This window comes from Rhincodon typus, chromosome 23, assembly GCF_021869965.1.
Source record: "Rhincodon typus isolate 14 chromosome 23, sRhiTyp1.1, whole genome shotgun sequence".
NCBI classification, from domain to species: Eukaryota; Metazoa; Chordata; class Chondrichthyes; order Orectolobiformes; family Rhincodontidae; genus Rhincodon; species Rhincodon typus.
In genome coordinates, this window is record NC_063354.1 from 42,565,993 (window position 1) to 42,588,552 (window position 22,560).

General features: G+C 43.0%; 1 protein-coding gene across 1 annotated transcript in view; it reads right to left on the reverse strand.

Moving 5' to 3' along the window:
* Positions 1-305: 305 nt before the first annotated feature.
* The window catches only part of spata20 (spermatogenesis associated 20), a 194,917-nt gene continuing 172,662 nt past the window's right edge, over positions 306-22,560 (reverse strand). The window contains exon 15 of the mRNA XM_048611134.1: positions 306-344. Coding sequence (XP_048467091.1) covers positions 312-344 — 33 coding nt within the window. The 3' untranslated portion in view covers positions 306-311. The remainder of the gene's footprint in view (positions 345-22,560) is intronic.

The following is a 22,560-nucleotide window of genomic DNA, read 5'->3' on the forward strand; positions in this document are numbered from 1 at the left end:
ACTCATTATGAAATAGGAAGTATCCATTTGTGCCCCTCATTTCTAAAATTCTTATAGTTTGAATTTAGAACAGGATTTTTACTTTTTGATCAAATTTATTGTCATGGACAGACATGTGAGTGTGAATGAACGAAAAAGCAGACTATGCTTAGCACACCCCTTCCTCTTTGCACTGCCATGTATTGTCATTCCTTAATTCCCTCTGCAAACCCCACCTACCACACACATTGAAAGCCTCAGTGCCATTTTCACTGCACCGTCAAATTCTCTCCCAATTGTAAATCAACTGGAGCAGCTCCGCAGCAGTGCATTCAACAGCAAGACCTTGTATTTACGCAGCAGCTCTGAAATAGCAAAATATAACAAGGTGCTTAACAGGAGCATAATGGGATAAAAGTTGATCACAGAAGGAGATGTTTGACCAAGTCAAACAGATAATTTTAAGACATGCCTTACGGAGGGGAGATAAGTAGAGTGAGGTTTAGGGAGGAAAGTAAAGATGGAGTTTAAGGGCTAGGCAGCTGAAGTACAACTATCAATGTGAACCAAGAGTGGGCCTGTGTTATTTCTGCACACTTGACCATGCTTTTGAATGCCTCCCCTTTGCTTCCGGCATGGTGTGCCCTGAGACTCTGTAAAAAGTGTTTTGAGACATTTGCCATGTAAAAACTGCTCTGTAAACATACCTTATTCTTGTAAAGGATTTATCGAAACTCTGTCCATGCTCCATGGTATTGCCCCCTCTTTGTTGCTGTAAGCTTCTCCAACTCTGAGAATTTTGCATCCTCCGACTCTAATCTCTTGTGTATACCCCAGACTTATTGTTCCACATTGATGGCTGTACTTCAGCTGTCTGGGCCTTAAGCGCGATCCATACTTTCCCACCCTAAACCTTACCCCACTTCTCTTCCCTCCTTTAATACACATCTTAAAACCTTTTTGACCAAATCAAACATCTTTTCTGGTCAGCTTTTATCCAACTATGTGACTGCAAAGCATGACATTTTACTATTTTAAAGCTGCCATTTAAATACAATCATAGAATCCCCACAGTGCAGAAAGAGACCGCTTGGCCTATTGAGTCTGCACTGACCCTCCGAACAGCATCCCACCCAGACTCAGACCCTACTGTGCCCCTCTAAGCCCACATTAACCATGGCTAATCCACCTATCCTCCACACCCCTGGACAATTTAGCATGGCCAATCCATCTAACTTCATTTGGACTGTTGGAGGAAACCAGAGCACCAGGAAGAAACTCACACAAACACAGGAAGAACGCACAGACTTCACATAAACGCCCAAGGGTGGAATCAAACTTGGGCCGCTGGCACTGAGAGGCAGTGCTAACCACTAGCCACCACGTCGCCCAGATGAAAGATGTCACTGTTGAATGCACTGTACCAGAGTTGCACTAATTGATTTAATTGTGTCCATCCTGAGGGAATGAGAAGGATTTTCACTGAGAGTTTCAGGAACCCATTGTTAGCCTCGAGTAAAGTTCAGGTGCCTGTGTTGTGTGAGCAAAAATCTGTGATTTTCCCCAAATTGAACAATTGATGACCAAAGAGTAAGGCTTGCTGTCTATTTAAAGATAGCAGGCAGGCTCTCAAAGCTGAAGGACCAGTGGGAGACCATGCGGTGTGTAAGCAGCAGCAGGATACCATGGCAGCTGAGAGACAGAAAGAGCAAGCGTGCAAGTGAGAGCGAGGGAGAGACAGCGAGGGCGTGAGGGAGAGCACGCACAAGAGAGAGAGAGCGCGTCGACAAACAGAACTTGCCTCGAGAAGGACAATTCCTGATAACTGCACTGTCCCTCGCCAGCCTGTAGGAAACAGGAGGTCCACCAGAAAATCCCAAACATTTATTTATTCTTTCATGGGATATGGGTGTCAGTGGCAAGATCAATATTGGTTACCCACCCCTAACTGCCCTCAAACTCAGTAGGTTGCTCAACTATTTTAGAGGGCAGTTAAGAGTCAACTACTTTCCTGTGGGTTTGGAGTCACATGGAGGCCAGAACATCTAAGGTCGGCAGACTTCCTTCGCTAAAAGTTATCCAGATGGGTTTTCTTGACAACTGGTGTCATCGCAGAGGCTAGTTTTCAATTGCAGATTTGGTGACGGAACTTAAATTTTATCGGTATGCCTTCAATAACAGTGTCTCCAATGACTGCCCTCCACTCACAGGTGGGTAACTTCACCACTTCTCACATCGTCAAATATTCAAACTGTTCTAATTGGACCATCCTGTATTCCAGTTCTAATTTGCCCAACTTGTTTGTACATCATTTTCCTGCACTGCGTCCACCAGTTTTAGGCTCTACCTATTCTGCAGCTGACTTGTTTTGTACATTTGATAAAGATATTTGTTTTGTTAGGAGATCGGGCAGGGAGGCAAACCCAGCAGGAGCCAGCTGGAATACAAGTGAATTAGTGAGGACATGTTTGAAACAAAATACCTCAGCCAAAAACAAATTGCAAGATTTTACAGGCAAAAAGAGCTTTCGGTTCCACTTATAACAGTAATGAGTGCTGTCTGAGGCTGATCACTTTACCAGACTAACTTCCCTCCCCAAGATCACCATCACTTACCACGTTGGTGATGGCTATGGGATTCGAAACTCTCGGTGGATATGATATAATTAATTGGCTCCTGCTCCTCTCAAACTTTGACAGTTCCCCCGCAAGTTAATAGATGCCATTAATTTCTGTAAGTACCATATTATGAAGAGTTGCCTCCATCAGGACCAAAACTGATATTACAGAATACCAAAACGTGAGGCAGCTCAGATTGTGTAGCTAATTATAATATCTACTGGGATGCAGTAAGGCCAGCTCCTGCAGAAGGCATCTTTGTCTAGGGTGCAAGGTGGAATTAGTTTATTCCTATCAGTTTTGGTAAATGGGTCTTTGGGCATTCAAAGCAATAGGTAACCAGAAAGTGGCCCACCTCCATTGGATGTCAGTACAAAGAGAATGCATTCAGATATGTCAAAGAATAGTTAGATATTTGAAGTGAAATATAGGCATCCTGTGTGTTCTGTTTACATTCAGCTTTTTAGTTTAAGGGATATTTAAGGGATACTTGAATTTGCTTGTTCCAGACATTCCAAAATTAAGTGGTCCAGCTGAAACCATCTGAAAGAAGAACAGACGAGACAAGAAATTCAATGGGCGGTGAATGATGAGGAGATTCAGCATCCTTACGCTATAAGAAGTGATTTGTCATTTTGGTATGACTCATTTGGGAATAGTGCATCAACAATCAAGGTCCAGTTTTCCACAAGCACCACAAATGTGTCAATACCCAATCAAGCCACTAAGATAATCAATTTGCCTGACAGACTGCTATTCAGGACAAGTTTCATACCAGGTTTTGTCATTAACAGGAACATAATACTGTTGTAAATAAATTTATTCCTTAACAAGTGGCAAAGAAATTACTAATTTACGACAGTACAACTGAAACTATAACCCCTGTAAACTCCCAACAAACACACATTTATTCATTCACAAATAAGATAGATAAAACAGATGGTATAAACAAATATTATGGATTAGAAAAAAGACAGCAAGAAAACAAGATCTGTAGCTCAGAATCCCAGACCACAGAAGTGGACACAATTTCACAATTTTTTTGATTTTTTTAAAAAATGATGATGACACAACGTTGTCCGCAGAGCTATGGTTGATCTTCAATTCAATAGCTGATTGAGGTGACCCAAGCCTTTTATTGGAAATCATTGTAGTTGAATTCTTTCTTTGGAGTCTTCAGATTATTTCTTGTCTTTTCACTCACACAGAGAGAAGGGAGGGAGAGAAGGTGGGGTGGAGGGGGGCGGTGGGGAAGAGAGAGAGAGAGAGAGAGAGAGAGAGAGAGAGAGACATTTCGGGTTTTGTAAAAGGTTTCTCTCCACAAAGCCAACTGAGTTTTCTTGTGCTACCTTACCAAACTTGCCTCATGGTTACATCCAGATCATCATATTCTCTGAACAGACTACAGTGGAACCCACTGGCTTGGAGTTTTTGTCGACCAACCTTGGGGGTGTTTGTGTCTAGAAGGCCCTGATGTGTCGAGTGTATCTTGCCCAGAGGTAGGTGCACCCTTCTTGGCTTGAGTTCTCACAGGGCTGAGGGTCAGAGGCAGGGTGGAGATAGAAGGTCCAGCCAGCTCTGGACCATTCTGAGAAGAGATTTCTGAGTGCCACAGTGTGGCTCCTTCGATGTCTGGTACCTTTGAAGTCAAGGTCCCTTATCATCCTGTCGCCTCACCGTCAGTGCGGAGTACAGATTGCTAAGGCTATGAATTGTAGGTCTATGCACATATCCAACAGACTGAGTGTGCTGGGCCGAGCTCTATGAGGCAGTGACCAATCTGTCCATGGAGACAGCTAGATGCTTGCATAGAAGGCAAACCACCATTTCAATTGGGCCAACATCAAGGACCTAGGACAGGCCAAACAGAGACAAGCACAGGATTTTCTAGAGGTGTGGTTCTCCACCAAGAAGGCCATCAATAAACACGTTGAACTAGACCCTTTATACACACCACTGCAAAGAAAAATCGGAAATGTGGTAACCAATTCCAATGGACTCCAGAGTTTAAATACCAGGCAGGAAAACACAACAATGCTCCATTGGAGGCTGCACTGATGATGGTACCCAGCAGGGTAATGAAACGTCAGCGAACAAACAAACCAACGAACCAGCTCGGTGAGCCAACCAACCACAGCATCCACAATCTGAGCTACAAAAGTATTCAAGAACCTTAGTTTATAGTTATGGTTAGCCATGTGATAGTGAGCAGGTAATTCTTTTTTGTAGTTTTGATTTATGGATAGATATTGGTTAGGGCACAGGTAATTTGCCTTTCCATTAAAATAGGCCCACCAGATTGTTACATCCACCCGAGCAGGTAGATAGGAACTCGGTTTAATGTCTCGTCTGAAAGATGGCACCTCCAACAGTGCAGCCCTCCCTCGATACTGTGCTGGAGTGTCAGCCTTAACTTATGTGCTCAAGCCCTAGAATGGGACCAGAGCATAATTATAAACGTTAGCAAAATAGGAATCTTAGTTGCTGACACAACAAAACCAAAAGCAGAACTAGCATTTGTGTCCTAATTAGCAATCTGTACTGTGAACCCTGGTATATTACTTTCTTTTAACCCTTGCCCTATCTTAGGTACTGAAGGCAATTAGGAGACCCATAGTCTCCTATCTCAGCACAGGACAAAATTGCCTGCCACATATCCTACACAGACAACAGTAAGTACACTTCAAAATTACTTAAGTGAAACAAAGAACGGCACATGCAGAAGATTTGAAACAAATGAAAACAGAAATTGTTGGAGAAACTCAGCAGGAAACACATCTGTAGAGACAATCAAGTCCAGTCCAGTGACAACTCTTCAAAATTAGAAGCAACTAGGAAAGGGTGGTATTTATGCTAAGAATGGGGGCAGGTGAAGTTGGGAAGGAATGAGTGAATTGGAGACAAAGCCCAAAGAGAGAGGAGAAAAAGTAGTCAGACAAAGGGGTAGCAAGAACTGCAGATGCTGGAGTCAGAGGGAACACACTACGGAGCTGGAAGAACACAGCAGGCCAGGCAGCATCAGAGGAGCAGGAAAGTTAACGGTTTGGGTCGGACCCTTGGTCAGAAATGGGGAAGGGGAAAGGAGCTGGGAAATAAATAAAGAGAGGAGGGGTGGGGCTGGGGAAGATAGGGAGCATGGTGATGGGTGAGTGCAGGTAGGGAGTAGTGGAGATTGGTCAGTGAGGTGGGAGGGGCGGATAAGTGGGAGAGAAGATGGACAGGTTATGTCAGGTCAAGGAGGCGGGATGAGAGGGAGGGTTGGTCATGGGATGAGGCCGGGGGTGGGGAGATTTTAAAACTGGTTAATTCCATGTTTAAGCCATCGGGCTGTGGACTCCCGAGGCTGAACATGAGGTGTTGCTCCTCCAGTTTGCAGGTGGTATCATTGTGGCACTGGAGGAGGCCCAGGATGGACATGTCACCCAGGGAGTGGGAGTGGGTGGGGGAGAGGGAGGGGGAGGGGCGAGTTAAAATGGTTAGCGACCAGAAGGTGTTGCCATTTGTCACATACAAAGTGCAGATGCTCTACAAAACAGTCTCCGGATCTACACTTGGTCTCACTGATGTCGAGGAGGCCACATCAGGAGCAGCAGATACACTAGACCACATTGACAGATGTGCAGGTGAACACCTGTCTGATATGGAAGGTTTGCTTCGTGCCTTGAATGGAGGTGAGGGGGGAGGTGTAGAGGCAGGTGTAGCACTTCCTGTGGTTGCAGGGAAAGGTGCCAGGGGTGGTGGGGGTGGTGGGGGTAGTGGGGGTGGTGGGGGTAGTGGGGTTGGTGGGGGTGGTGGGGGTAGTGGGGAGTGTGGAGCGGACGAAGGAGTTGCGGAGAGAGTGGTCGCTATGAAAGGCAGATAGGGGTGGGGAGAGAAATACATCTTTGGTCGTGGGGTCGGATTGTAGGTGGCGGAGAATGATACGTTGGATGCAGAGGTTGGTGGGGTGATATGTGAAGACCAGGGGAGTTCTGTCTTTATTTTTGTTGGGGAGAATGGATGTGAGGGCAGAAGTGCGGGAAATGTAAGAGATGCGGTTGAGGGCATTTTCAATCATCAGAGTTACCGTCCTTGAAATAGGAGGACACCTGAGATGTGCGGGAGTGGAACACCTCATCTTGGGAGGAGACGTGGCGGAGGAATTGGGAGTAGGGGATCAAATTCTTGCAGGAAGGTGGGTGAGAGGAGGTGTAGTCCAGGTGGCTCTGGGAGTTGTTGGGCTTGAAATAAATGTCAGTTTCGAGACAGTCACCAGAGATGGAGACAGAGAGGTCCAGGAAGGAGAGGGAGGTATCGGGGATGGTCCAGCTGAATTTGAGGTTGGGCTGATAGGTGTTGGTAAAGTTGATGAACTGTTCAAGATCCTTGTGGGAGCATGAGGTAGTGCCAATGCAGTCATCAATGTACAGAGGAAGAGGTGGGGGATAATGCCAGTGTAACAGCGGAAGAGGGACTATTGATAGTTAGTCAGGGAAGAAGAAAAGCTAGATGGATGAAAATGGTGTCTATACGTGGGTGAAAATACGTTGGCTGTACTGAAAGCAACCTATGTCGTGACTGGGCCTAAGATAGTAATTAGGCAAGGAAGGTGTTCACATCCTCTTTTTCCTCAACCAAGGACTGTCCATCACCACAGTTGACAGGGCCCTTAGCTGTGTTCGACCCATTTTCTGCACTTCTGCCTTCATCCCTTTCCCTTTCCCCACAACAACAATACGATCCCCTTGTCCTCATATTCCAGCTCTAACCTCCACATTGAAAGGATCATTAGTTGCCATTTCCAGCAGGATGCTGCCACCAGACAGATATTCCCCTCCCCTCCCGTGTCAGCATTCTGCAGGGTACTAAAAGTTTGGGGTCCCTCTGGGACACCCTGGTCTAACCCACCTCCACACTCAACACCTCCCCACACCACCTTCCTGTGCAACTGGAAAAGGTATAACACTTGCCCATTTACGTCCTCATAATCTAAGCCCCAGATACATCTTCCGGGTGAAGCAGCAATTTATCTGCACAGCATTCAATCTAGTCTACTGTATTTGCTGCCGTCTGCTCTAACTGGGGAGACAGAATGCAGACTGGGTAACCACACTGCAGAACAACCATGTTCTGTCTGTATAAATGACCTCAACGTTTAGTTGCCTGCCATTTCAACACACCACCGAGCTCACAGGCCAACATTTCAGTCTCAGGCCTGATGCAGTGCTCCAGCAAGGCTTATCACCAGCTGGAAGATCAACATCTCTTTCTCCACTTGGGTACCTTACAGGCTTCAGGACTCAATCAAGTTTAATAATTTCAGAACATGAACACATCCTTCCTCGTCTCTTGCCCATCTCCCAAATCCTAGGTGCTGTCGTGAAATGGGTTGTTCTCAGTACTGCCAACTCATTTTCCTCCACTCTTCGACCCCATTTTCACCCACCTAGCTTCTTTTCGTCCCTGGCTTACTATAAACAACCCTTTTGACTGTCTACCTTTTTCCTTCCCTCCCTCCCTCTCTCTCTGGTCTCCATTTCCACATATCTGCTCACTCTTATTCACTTCCAGACCCTGTCATCAGCATAAATTGCACTCTTTCATAGCTGCTTCTAGTTCTTAACAGGAGTCACAGTTTTCTTTCCACAGATGCTGTCAGAACTGCTGAGTTTTATCAGCAATTTCTGCTTTCGTTTGCTTCAAAAATACTTAACTGGTTATACAGACCTTTGAAATGTCCTGTTATATAGACCATAAGAAATAAGAACAAAGGTAGGCCATTCAGCCCCTCAACCCTGGTCCACTATTTAATAGGATCCTTGCTGATCCAATATTCTTCATGTCCACTTTCCTGTCCTTGCCCCATAATCCTTGATTCCCTGACTGATCAACAATTCATCTATCTTAGCCTTAAATATACACAAGGACACTGCCCCCAAAGCTCTTTGTGGCTCTCTGAATTCCAAAGACTCTCAACTCTCAGAGAAGAAATTCCTCCTTATCTCAGTCTTAATATGGCACCCTTTATCCTGTCCCTGGTCCTAGGCTCTCCCACGAAGGGAGACAGCCTCTCAGCATTTACCTGTCAAGCCCTTCAGAATCCTATATGTTTCCATGAGATCGCCTTTCGTTGTTCTAAACTCTAGTGAGTAGAGTCCCAACCTGTTCAACCTTCGCTCACAAGAGCAAATCTCCATACCAGGGATCAACTCAGCGAACTTTCCCTGAATTGCCTCCAATGAAATTATGTCTTTTTAAAACTGGTCAGAATACTTTAGATGTGGTCTCACCAGCACCTTGTACAGTTACAGTAAGACTTCCCTACTCTTGTACTCCAACCCCTAAGGGCCAACATTCCATTGGTATGTTGCTCGTGTGCTAGTTTTCTGTGTTTTATGCACAAATACCCTCAGGTTCCTTTTTGTTGCAGCTTTCTGCAGTTTTTCTCCATTTACACAATACTGGTCTTTTGTTATCCCTTCCAAAATTACAACTTCACATTTTCCCACATTGTACTCAATTTGCCAACATTTTGCCCACAGCTTAACATTTTAATATCTCTGTATAAACTGTTTGTATCTCTCGCACTACATGCCTTTCAACTTATTTTTGTGTCATTTACAAATCTGGCTACAGTACGTTCGGTTCCTTCCTCCAAGTCATAACGAATGTTATGAACAGTTGCAGTCCCAGCACTGATCCCTTGGGAACACACCATTTACAGATTGCCAACCTGAAACAGAACCCCTTATCCTCAAAACATATAGATACAAGTAGAAATATAAGTCATTACTTTATTGATTGTCATGGCTAAACTACTTAGTGAATCAATATAACATACTTCACATTTTGGAAATTCCCAGAAAGCCACATTAAAATAACAATGTTCCTTGGTTCATTTAAACATCTGTCGACATGTTGGCAATATGCAACCTGATACTCAGGATCCGCCTTGTCTACTCCCAAGATGGGGCGTTCCACTCCTGAACATCCCGGATGTCCTCTTATTTCAAGGATTGCTACTTCACCCCTTCAGTGGTTGAAAATGCTCTCAACCGCATCTCTTGCGTTTCCAACACCTCTGCCCTCACACCCCTCCCCAAAACAAAAACAAAGACAGAGTCCCACTGATCCTCACGTATCATCCCACTAACCTGCGCATTCAACATATCATTCTCCGCCACTTCCGCCACCTGCAATCTGACTCCACAACCAAGGATATATTTCCCTCTCCACCCCTATCTGCCTTCTGTAGGGACCGCTCTCTCTGCGACTCCCTCATCTGCTCCACACTCCCCACTAGCCTCACCACCACCAGCACTTTTCCCTGCAACTGCAGGAATTGCTTCACCTGCCGCTACACCTGCCTCCATCCCAGGCCCCAAAAAAACCTTCCACATCAGACAGATGTTCACCCGCACGGTCTACTACATCCGCTTCTCCCAATGTGGTCTCCTCTACATCGGGGAGACCAAACGGAAGCTCAGAGACCGCTTTGTAGACACCTGCGCTCTGTTCGCGACAAATGACAACACCTTCCAGTCGCGAACCACTTCAACTCCCCGGACGACATGTCCATCCTGGGCCTCCTCCAGTGTCACAATGACGCCACCCACAAACTGGAGGAGCAGCACCTTATATTCCACCTTGGCAGCCTACAACCCAATGGTCTCAATGTGGACTTTATCAGTTTCAAAATCTCCCCAACCCTCCCTCTCATCCCCGCCTCCTTAACCTGTCCGTCTTCTCTCCCACCTATTCGCTCCTCCCACCTCACTGACCAATCCCCACCACTGGCTACCTGCACTCACCTATCACCATCCCACCTACCTTCCCCAGCCCCACCACTCCTCTCTATTTATTTCAGAGCTCCCTTCGCCCTTCCCCATTTCTGAAGAAGGGTCCCAACCCAAAACATCAGCTTTCCTGCACCTCTGATACTGCCTGGCCTGCTGTGTTCCTCCAGCTCCACACTGTGTTATCTCCGACTCCAGCATCGGCAGTTCTTACTATCTCCCAAGGCATCTAGCTTTGATTTCCAATTTGCCAATAGTCAGAATACTGAATAGAAAACTGAATAAAACACAAATTTGGAAATCCCCTTCAGGAAGCATTCTCAGAATCCCGAATGGTAATCCTGGTCTCCAACAGTTTTTGTTCCACAAAACATTCCAATCAGAGAAGGACAGGTTCCCTGCTTTGACTCAAGTTCAAATCATCAGGACCATGCAGATCAGCCAACATGGAACCTAGGAGTTACACAGTCACATGTGGCAAACTTCAGCCATGGCTAGGCAAATTATTTGCTCCGGCAGCACAGATTATATAGCACTGGAATCAATACTGGTTAATAGCCCAAGACAGTTGGACAACTTGAATTCAGTACAAATGACTACAAAATCATTGGAATATCACAGGATCTGAACTGGTTCACTAACAGGAGAAACCCTTTAATTAAAGAGTCGGAGGACAGAAGTCTGCATTTTTGATCCTGAGATGAAATTCCAACATCATTTTCATGCCCAAGACTAAGATCTCTTTTTTTGACCTCTGTTATCTCATCCCTGTCTTAGCTCATATGCTTATGAAACCCTTATTTGTGCCTTTGTTACTTCTAGACTTGACTATTATGACACACTCCTTCCTGGTTTTCAACACTAACCCCTGCAAACTGGAGCGCATCCAAAAGTCTGCTGCCCATGTCTTGACTTACAGCAATTCCTATTTCCCCAATTACCCCACTATGTTGGTCAAGCAAGTTTAAAACGCTCATCCTTGTTGCAAATCCCTCCATGCTCTTGTCCATCTCTAGCTGTGATTTCCTCCAATATATCTGTGGTCCTCTAATTCTGGTTTCGTGCGCATCCCCGTTTAGTCATTTCAGTATCACTAGCTATGTCTACAGTTGAGTTGCTAGGCTCTGGATCACGCTCCTTTCTGCGTTTCCACCTCGGTTTCTTCTGTTAAGATGCTCCTTGAAACTTGCCTCTTTGTCCAAGGTTTTGGTCACCTGACCTAATGGAGTCCTGTGGATTTTCATGAAGTTGAGCTGACCCTAGAGTCCACCAAGAACAGGAGGTGGGACTCTATTCCAGGTTTCCCACCCCATTCACAATGCTGACAAACAGAAGCTTCACCCCACATCACAACTCTCAGTTTTGACCAGAAAACATACAGCTCTTGATAAAAAAAAGGAAGAATAATTTATCATAATGTAACAACAGTCCACTTTGGAACAACGTCCGGATATCTGTTTTTTAAGATATTGGAACAGAAAAAGGCCATTTGGCCCAATGAGTCTACTCCACCATTCGATCATGGATTATATATTTTTCCATGCATTCTCCTGCCTTCTCCAGACAACCCTCGATTCCCTTACTAATCAAGAACCTGTCTGTCTCTGTCTTAAATGCATTCAATGACTTGGTCTCCACAGCCCTCTGCAGCAATGAGTTCCACAAATTTACCATCATCCAGCTATAGAAATTCCTCCTCATTTCAGTTCTAAATGGTCATCCCCTCACTCTGAGGGTGTGCTCTTGGGTCCTAGACTCTCCTACTAGTGGAAACATATTTTTCACGTCAACTCTATTCAGGCCTCTCAGTATTCTCTAAGTTTCAATCAGATGGCGCCCCCTCATCTTTTTGAACTCCATCAAGTACAGACCCCAGAGTCCTCAACCGCTCCTCATGGGACAAGCCCTTCATCACAGAATCCATACAGTGCAGAAAGAGGTCATTCCACTCATCGAGTCTGCACCAACCCACCAAAGAGCAACCCACGCAGACCCACCCCCTGAACCTATCCCCGCAACCTTGCATTCACCATGGGTAATCCACCTTGTCTGCACATCCCTGGACACTATGGAGCAATTTAGCATGGTCAATCCACCTACCCTGCACACCATTGGACATTGGGAGGAAACCAGAGCAACCAGCAGAAACCTACACAAACACAGGGAGACCTTGCAAACTCCACAAAGTCACCCAAGACTGGAATCCAACCTGGGTCCCTCGAACTGAGGCAACAGTGCTAAACAGTGAGCTACTGTGCTGCACATTCCATCATCTCTGGGGCTCCCTCCAACACCAGCGCATCTTTCCTTAGATAAAGGGCCAAAACTGCTCACAATATTCCGAATATGGTCTGACCAGAGCCTTATGCAGACTCAGCAGTACGTCTCTGCTCTTGTATTCTAGACCTCTTGAAATGAATGATAACATTGCATTTGCCTTCCTAACAGCTAAATGAACCAATACATTAACATTAAGAGAATCCTGATCTAGGACTCCCAAGCACTTTGTGCTTTAGATTTCCTAAACTCTTCTCCATTTAGAACAGTCAATGCCTCTTCTTCCTACCAAAATGTATAAGTTCACAGTTTCCTACATTGTATTCCATCTGCCACATTTTTGCCCACCCTCCTGGTCTATTCAAGTCCTTCTGCAACATCTCCATTTCCTCAACACTACCCGTCCCTTCACATATCTTTGTGTCATCTGCAAACTTAGCAACAATGCCCTTAGACCTTTGTCCAGTTCGTTAATATATAACGTGAATAGCTGTGGTCCCAACACAGACCCTGTCGAACTCTGCTAGTCATCATGTGCCAGCCTGAGAAAGACTCCTTTATCCCCACTCTCTGCTTTCTGCCAGCTAGCCAATCCTCTATCCATGCCAGTACTTTGCCTTAACACCATGGGCCCTTATCTAATTTAGCAGCCTCCAATGAGGCATCTTATCAAAGGCCTTCTGGAAATCCAAACAGATCATGCACATTGTGAGAATTCTTTGAGGGGCTAATGAGCTGTTAGACAAAGGAGAGACAAAGTTGTCAGGCATGACCTCCCCTTGAAAAAGCCGTGCTGATTCTGTCGTATTTCACCATGCACTTCTAAGTACTCCACAATCTCATCTTTAATAATGGACTCTAAAGTCTTATCAACGACAGAGGTCAGGCTAACGCCTATAGTTTCTTGCCTTCTGTCTCCCTCCCATTTTAAACAGGGATGTCAATTTGCCATTTTCATGTCTTCTGGGATCCTCCCTGACTCAAGTAATTCCCAAAAGATCACCACCAATGCCTCTACAATCTCCTCAGCTGTCTCCTTCAGGGCCCAGGAGTGTAGTCCACCTGGTCCAGGTGACTTATTCACCTTCAGACCTTTCAGTTTCCTCAGTACCTCCTTCTTAGTGATGGCCACTACACTCAACTCTGGTGGCCTCAATAGGAGTGTTCAGCTGAACTCCAAGAGTCACCAACAGACAAACTTAATAAGGATCGGTGGCTGGTTCGCTTAACGAGCTGGTTCATTAGCTTGCAGACGTTTCATTACCCTGCTGGCAAACATCATCCGTGCAGCTGCTGATGAAGTGCTGTTGTGTTTTCCTGCTTGTTATTTAAGCTCTGGGGTCCATTAGAGTTGATTACCTCATTTCCAGTTTTTCTTTGCAGTGGTGTGTATATGGTGTCTAATTCTGAGTGTTTATTGATGGCCTTCTTGGTAGAGAACCAGGCCTCTAGAAATTCCCATGCTTGTCTCTGTTTGACTTGTCCTAGGATCCTGACATTGTCCCAATCGAACTGGTTGTTCTCCTTATCCATGTGTATGGAGACGAGTAAGTATTGGTCATGTCTTTTTGTTGCTAGTTGGTTTCATGTATTCTCGTAGCCAGTTTCCTTCCGGTCTGTCCAATGTAATGTTTGTCGTAGTACTTGCATGGAACCTTGTATATTACGTTGGTTCTGTCTATAGTGAGTAAGGGGTCTTTGGTTCTTGGTAGTAGTTGGCGTCGGGTTGATCGCCCCAACACACTTGTCACGTTACAATACAGCAAGAACGTATCTGAACTGACCACAAGACTCCTACGGCCACTGGGCATCAGAGTTGCACACAAACCTACAATCAACCCGACACCAACTGCTAACAAGAACCAAGAGTGTAGCCGAGAGTCACATTTTGTTTCATAATGTTTCTGCAAAGTGCCTTGGAATGTTTTATTACATGAAAGGTACTTAATAAATTAGTTATTGTTGATTTTCTAACATACAAAGACAGCAGGAATTACACATGCACCTTCTAACATATGTGCGTTAATGAATTATTGTCAGGTGTGGAAGCAGTGAATAATTTTTACCCTACATTGTATAGGGACAGTCAGATTAATTTTGCCTTCTCACTTGCACTCAAACAGATTGCTGGGATGAGACTTGTGAAAAAGCCTATGAATCTTATGGCCCATACTACTAGAGAGCAGCAGTTGCACCGTGGTGTTTGAGGTAACCCAGAAAGGGTTAGCAGAGAATATTTCCAACACTAAAGTTTCAGAGAGTATTAAATTCTTTGGTATTATACAATGGAACAAGATTACCCTGTGATTGCTCAGGCAGAATCCTCATAAAAATGAGGCTTATTAAAGCTGACAAATTCATGGTACAGTACACTGCGTTCCAATTTCACTTGAGTAAATTTGCTATAAAGCAGAATAACAGCTCTCAGTTCAAACAATCAATTAAACATGCGTAGGATACACTTCTCTCATTCCCCAGTCGACACAATTTTTAAAGTTTAAGAAACAGTAGAACATTCTCAGAATTTACATGACACCATGGATATTTTTCCTTGATAAAATCCAAACGGATATTTTGCAAAATCTGTCTCCACAGTCAAACACCCTCACTTTCCAAACCAATATCACATAGTTGCAGCACAGTTCCACACTGATGATTTACAGTGAATAGAGAGAGATTAGGAGATTTCCTTTGCGTTGGGGTACAGCCTTTGTAAATACCCACACTTACAGGGACTCTGTGTAAACACTGACACATGCCCAGGAATTTCTTGCAGATGACAGGAAAAGACTGCAAAAACTGATACTTCCTGAAATCTGCAATAACAAGACCTTTCCAGGAACTCCCTGAAGATACCCTACTGCAATATCAAAACACTGATTTGCAAATAGTGACTTGCTTCCAGAAACCCCTCCAAAGACTGACACAAGTCTGGGTATCCCCAGCAAATACAAACACTTAATGGATGCAGAAAAAGAACGGTTATATCGCTGAAGTGTAATCCAGAAGCTGAGGCTCGTGATCTAGAGAAGCACATTCAAATCCCAACAATTACATTCAGTTAATGAAATAAATCTGGAATAAAAACGTGGTATCACTAAATGGAGACGACAAGCTTATTGAGTTGTCATTTTAAAAAAGCACCTGGTTCACTACCATCCTTTAGGAAAGAGAATTGTCATCCTTATCTCATCTGACCTATATATGACTCCAAATTCATAGCAAGTGGTTGATTAACATTCAGTTGTATTCAAGGAAGTGGCACACTAGCACCTCTGCAATGTCAATTAGAGAGGAGCAATAAATGGTGTCATGACAGCAACGCCTACGTTCCATGCATGATTCAAAATATCAAAGGACCCTCTGAAAATACTGATGCAGAGCTGAAGACCCATTGGGGAAAAAAAAATTAGGTAAATGTCAAAGAATATTGTTGAATGTGAAAAAAAATTAATGGCTCATACAGTATATACTGTGTAAATAATGAAAACCACAAGGGCACACTGTAGAGCCTTTAGATTCATTCATTAACTGGTTATAGTAATTTAACAACTGACTATGTATTTACAAGCAGCAATTAGATAATGCTATTAGCATTGTCAGTGTGCTTTTCACATCTCCTTTAAAAGCTGTTCACAGCGGAGAATGAGCACTCAGCACGAGATGCGCTGAGGTGTGACAGAGTCCACAGCATAAAAGATGCTGGTGCTGTTCCAAATAGAGTTATTTATTTTTCATCAAGTTGAATGTGCATTTATAAAGCACTTAACACAACTTCAGGATGTTCCAAACACTTCAGTCAATGGTTAACTTTTGAAATGCAATCTGTTATGGCCTAGACCAAACTCCCTCAAAATATATTAAGACAGATAGACTAGACGCTTTTTCTTATTTTAAGGCAAGTGGAAGGCATTACGTTTCAGATGTAATTTGATTGGTCAAATTACCAGTCTTGAACCAAAACACTTTATGGTTAAAATATAACAAAAGAAAGAGGAAATTGGAATAATTTAGCTCTATGGACAACTTAACAAGATAGTAGATTATTCAACTACTAAACAGTAACTGTTCTAAGTTAGCAACATCCCATAAACACACCCTTAGCAAAGGCAAATTCAGTAAAATAGATTGTCACAAATGCAATCCTCCAGTCCAGGAGGAAAAACATTAAGAGAAAACTCTGAGAACAAGAGTAGCAGGGAGAGATGAGCTGCATCTTCGAAACCCAACTTCAAGACCGCAACAACTGTTACTGAAAATCTAAAAGTACTGGTTCTGTGGGAGCTTGACCCCACCCATTCAGGCTGCTTCTACCGATCTGAATTTAGAAAACAACCCAAGGCCTCACAAGCTGTTTACTTAATGGGCTTTGAAGTAGACTACTCAGCACTTCTATCTTCACTAGAAAAAAAATGGATCAAATACACCTCTTGGAGCCATTGTATCGTCACACCTCCCCTCTTTTAAAAAATTGAACTATCAATATACAAAGATGGCTTCATTGTTAAAACCTTTACTCTATTAGTACACTACAAGACATATACTTTACATTCAATCTAACCATGCAAACACTCACTACTATAGTCCTTTTCTTCCCCGCCACCGAACACATCAGTCTTCCTTCAAAGTCGCGATAATGCATTGTCAATTACGTTCTCTCATACTGCCACATGTTTAATTTTCAAATTGAATGGCTGTAAAATAAACTCCATCTAAACAGTTTGGAATTTTTATCCTTAAATTTCTCCAAAATTTTTAATGGGTTATGATCAGTATATACAATTGCCTCAGAGACATTACTGGCAGTGTAAATGTTCAAATGTTGCAACGCCAACATCAACGTCAAGATCTCTTTTTCAAAGGTGGATATTTCTATTGATGAGTATTCAACTTTCAGGAAAAATACCCAGTAGGTTTTTCTATCTTCTTGTCGTCTTCTTGTCATCTTCTTATAAAAGTACAGCACCGACACTCAAATCACCAGCATCAAAAGCCACCTTGAATGACTTTGCATAATAGGTGTGGCTAACACTGGGGCATTAGTTAATACAGCTTTCAGACTGTCAAATGCCTACTAACAGTCCACCGTCCACTGAAATTTTTTGTACTTTTTTAATAAATCAATCAGTGGAACAATCACACTGCTAAAATTTGGTATGAGCTTCCAATAAAGCCCCCCTCATCCCAGGAATCAAGTATTGCCCTCTTCGTTGATGAAATGGGCAACTCCCCAATAACCTTTGTTTTCACATCCTGTGGGACCATCTGTCCATGTCCAATAACATGGCCCAGGAACATGACTTGGGCTTTTGCGAACTCATTCTTAGCCAAGTTTATCACCAATCCCACCCTCCAAAGTCGATTGAATAATTCTGATAAATACTCCAAATGTTCATTCCATATGTGACTAAAAATCACCAGATTATCGATGAATACCATACAATTGGTTAATCCCTAAATGACTTTATTGGTTGGTCTTTGAAATGTGGCTGGCATGATTTTACATTATACAGTCTGTTCAGTGTCACAAAAACCAAAATTTCCTTTGGTCTTTCAGATTAAGGTATCTGCCAGTATCATCTGAGTAAATCCAAATTAGAAACATAAGTTGCTTGTCCCACCTCCTCCATATAGTCTTCCAAACATGGAATAGAATATGAATCAGATTTTGTAAGTGCATTGATTTTGTGATAGTCCACACATAATCTTTGGGTACCATCTGGTTTTAACACCATTACTATGGGTGAGCTCCATTCGCTGTAACTCACTTTGATTAAATTGTCTTTTAGCATGCGTTCAATCTCTTTTTGAACCTGTGCCAATTTCAGAGGGTTAATTCTATAAGGATGTTGCTTAACTGGAACAGCATTTTCTATATCTACTTCATACACAATTAAGTGAGAACTTCCCTGCTTATTCCCACATATTACCCTATTTTATCATAGTAACTCTTTCAGGTCATTTCAACTTTCCTCTGGAAGGTAACAATAAGTTATCCCATTTTTTGAGAACTTCCTCATTGTCAAATTTAATTTGAGGAACGTCCAATTCAGAATCATCTGAATTTTGTGTCGTAGCCAGTACCACACTTTCCTTCCCTGTCAAAATACCTTTTGAGCATATTCACATGACACACTCAGATTTCTTTCCATCTGTATTCCTATTAAAACCTTACTTACTTTCCTTTTGATTTGCTAAGGCCCATTAAAACCTTGACTTTAAATGTTTACCTGTCACACTGGACTTTATCTCCACTAGCAAAATTGTGAATTTTTGATTTGTCTGCTTCCTATTTCATCACTATCTATGCTACTTTCAAATGCTGTCTTGCCAACTCACCCAATTGATTTAATCTTTCCCTAAAATCTGACACATAGTCTAAATATGCTGTCTCTGAATGCTGACTCGCCAATTTCTCCTTAATTAATTTCAGTGGTTCTTTCACCTCATGCCCAAAGACGAATTCAAATAGACTCAATTTAGCTGATTCATTAGGTGCATCCGTAATTGCGAAAGTACAAATGGAATTCCCTTATTCCAATCCTCTATATAGTCTTAACTATAAGTCTTCCATATGATCTTTAAAGTTTGATGCCACCATTCTAACGCTCCCTGGAATTCTAGATAGTACGCAACAGATTTTAATTATTTTATTCCTAAACTATCCATAACTTCCTTGAATAACTTTGATGCTAAAATGTGACCCTTTAAATGAATGTATCTCTGTGGGTAGCCCGTATAGCACAGGAATGGGCCCTTTGGCCCACGATGTTGTGCTGAATATGACACCAAATTAAACTAATCCCTTCTGCCTACCATTGATCCACATTACTCCATTCTTTGCATATTCATATGCTTATCTAAAAGTCCCTTAAATGCTCCTATTGTATCTGCCTATACCACCACCCCTGGCAGTGCATTCTAGACCTCTACCATTCTCTACATGAAAAATCTTGCCCTTCACGTCTCCTTTGAACTCCCCCCTCCCCCCAACTTTAAATGCATTTCCCCCAGTATTAGACATTTCAACTCTGGGAAAGGATTCTGACCATCAACCCTATCTATGCATCTCATAATTTTATAGACCTCTATGAAGTCTCCCCTCAGCCTGCACCACTCAAGAGAAAACAGCCAGAGTTTTTCTAGCCTCTCCTTATAGCTCATACCCTCTAATCCAGGCAGCATTCTGGTAAAACGAGACAACAAGGTGCAGGGCTGGATGAACACAGCAGGCCAAGCAGCATCATAGGAGCAGAGCATTCTGGTAAACCTCTTCTGCACCCTCTCCAAAGCCTCCACATTCTTCCTATAATGTGGTGGCCAGAATTGAACACAATACTCTAAATGTGACCTAACTAAAGTCTAATAAAGCTACAACATGACAGCCTGACTCTTGTACTCAATTTCCCAACCAATAAAGGCAAGCATGTCAAATGCCTTCTTTCCTACCCTGTCTACTTGTGTGGCTACTTTCAGGGAGCTATGAACTTGAACCCCAAGATCCTTCTGTACATCAATACTGTTCAGAGTCCAGCCATTAAGTGTAAATGTTTCCTTAATATTTCATCGCTCAAAGTGCAGCACCTCACATTTACCCAGATTAAACACCATCTACCATTTCTCTGCCCATGTCTGCAACTGATCTATATCCCACTGTATCCTTGGACAACCTTCTACGCTATCCGCAGCTCCACCGATCTTTGTATTGTCTGCAAACTTACTAACCCACCCATCCACATTCTCATCTAAGTCATTTTACATATCACAAACAACAGAGGTCTCAGTATGGATTTCTGCAGAACACCACCAGTCATGGAACTCTAGCCTGATAAATACCCTTTCAACACTACCAATTCTGAATCCACACAGCCAAGTCACTATGGATCTTAATCTGAGGGACCTTGTCAAAAACCTTACTAAAATCCATGTAAACAACATCCACTGGTCTACTCTCATCGATCACCTTGGTCACCTCCTCAAAAAATTCAATCAAGTGAGTAAGACATGACATGCCTTGCACAGAGCCATGCTGACTGTCCCTAGTTAGGCCATGCTTTTCCAAATGTGCATAAATCCTATCCCTAAGAATTCTCTCCAGTAAAAAAAATTGGAGTAATTCTTTTAGAATCCTTATGGCCATGATACTATGTAATGGAATGGCCTCTGGAAATCTAGTACACATATCCATACGGTCAACAAATACTGATTCCCACTTTTTGTTTAAGGTAGGGGGGCCTATGCAATCAATTGAGACTCTTGTAAAAGGCTCCTCAAATACAAGAATGCTATTAAGGGTGCTGGTTTTATCACTGCCTGAGGTTTTCAAATTACCTGACATGTATGACATATGACATGTCCAGCAAAATTCAACCACATCCTCATGCAATCCAGGGCAATGAAAATGTGCTGTATTTTGGCTTGTGTTTGCCTTACTCCCAAATAACCTCTTACTATTAATTTATGTGCTATCCACAACACCTCCTTTCTATAACCCACCGGTAATACAACTTGATGAACTGCTTATTTCTCATCTGTCTGAATATTTGATTGTATCCATTTCCTCATCAAGACGTCATTTTTAAGATAGTAACATTCTCGAACACACTCATATTCTTCTTCTCTGCATGCTTTTTGGTATGACTGCTTTAGTTTTTCATCTTTCCATTGGAATTCAGCTAATTTCCCTGAAGTAAAAATATCCACTTTGTCATCCACTTGTTCTTGTTTTTTTCTCAACCATTTGATCAAACGTAGTCTCTGATAATTGAACTTCAACTTGGCTATTTTCACTCCTTGCTTTCTCTTCCTGTTTCCACCTTTGGCCTTGTGACCTTGTTACCACATAGTCAGGAAAAATCCAGGATATACTTGCATTAACATCTCAGTTGCCTGATTTTCCACTGCTTTTCAACTGCAGGAGGCATCATTCTCACCTGTGATCCAGTTATATCATCACCAAGGATAAACTTTATTCCCAGAATCGAGAATTTCTCTATTACTCTATGACCACTTCACTTTTCACCAGCCTCTCCAACCTCACTTTCTATAATGGAACACTGCTCTTCTCACCATGAATTACAAATATTATCACTTCTTCTGACAATACTCCTGAATTACATATCTCCTCGGTTCCCACCATAAAAGACTGACTTACTCCCCATCTCTTAAAATCTTAATTACTTTACCTGCTCCTCCTGGTATACGTGAGTAAACCTTACCCATACAAGTAAATTCTTCAGAGATCAGCCACTTTCTTCTCAATGAACCACTGATCAGGTTGTACATTCTTTTGCAGCTTTTTAGCTTCCACTGTGCTTTCCTTTACCACTTCAACAAAACTCACTGGCTTATCCTGGACAAAAACAGAAGCTGCTGGAAAAGCTCAGCTGGAAAGAAATCAGACTTAACATTTTGGGTCAAGAGACCCTTCCTCAGAACTAATGACAGCTAGGAAGATGTCAGTTTATATGCAGAAGAGAGGTGAGGGGGGAGGGGGAAGGCGTAAACAATAGGTGGGGACAGAACCCAAAGAGAGAGAAGTGCAGTTGGATAGACAAAGGAATGGATAGCTGTCTGGGAGAAGGGTGAATGGCTATTAATGGCTAACAATGCGTGGTGGTGTGTGTAATAGTGGACTATGTGATGACAAGGCCTCGTTTGTGAGGATTGGGGTAAGGACACGGGAGAGCTCAAGCTCTAAAGTTATCGAACTTGATATTGTGTCGAGAAGGTTACAGGGTCTTCAAGCGGAAAATGAGGTGCTATTCTTCCAGCTGGCACTGGGCTTAGCTAAAGCACTGCAGCAAGCCTAAAACAAAGATATTGGCCAGGGAACAGGGTAATGTGTTGAGGTGGCAGGCAACTGGAAGTTCAGTGTCTTTTTTGAGAACAGAATGCAAGTGTTCTGCTTG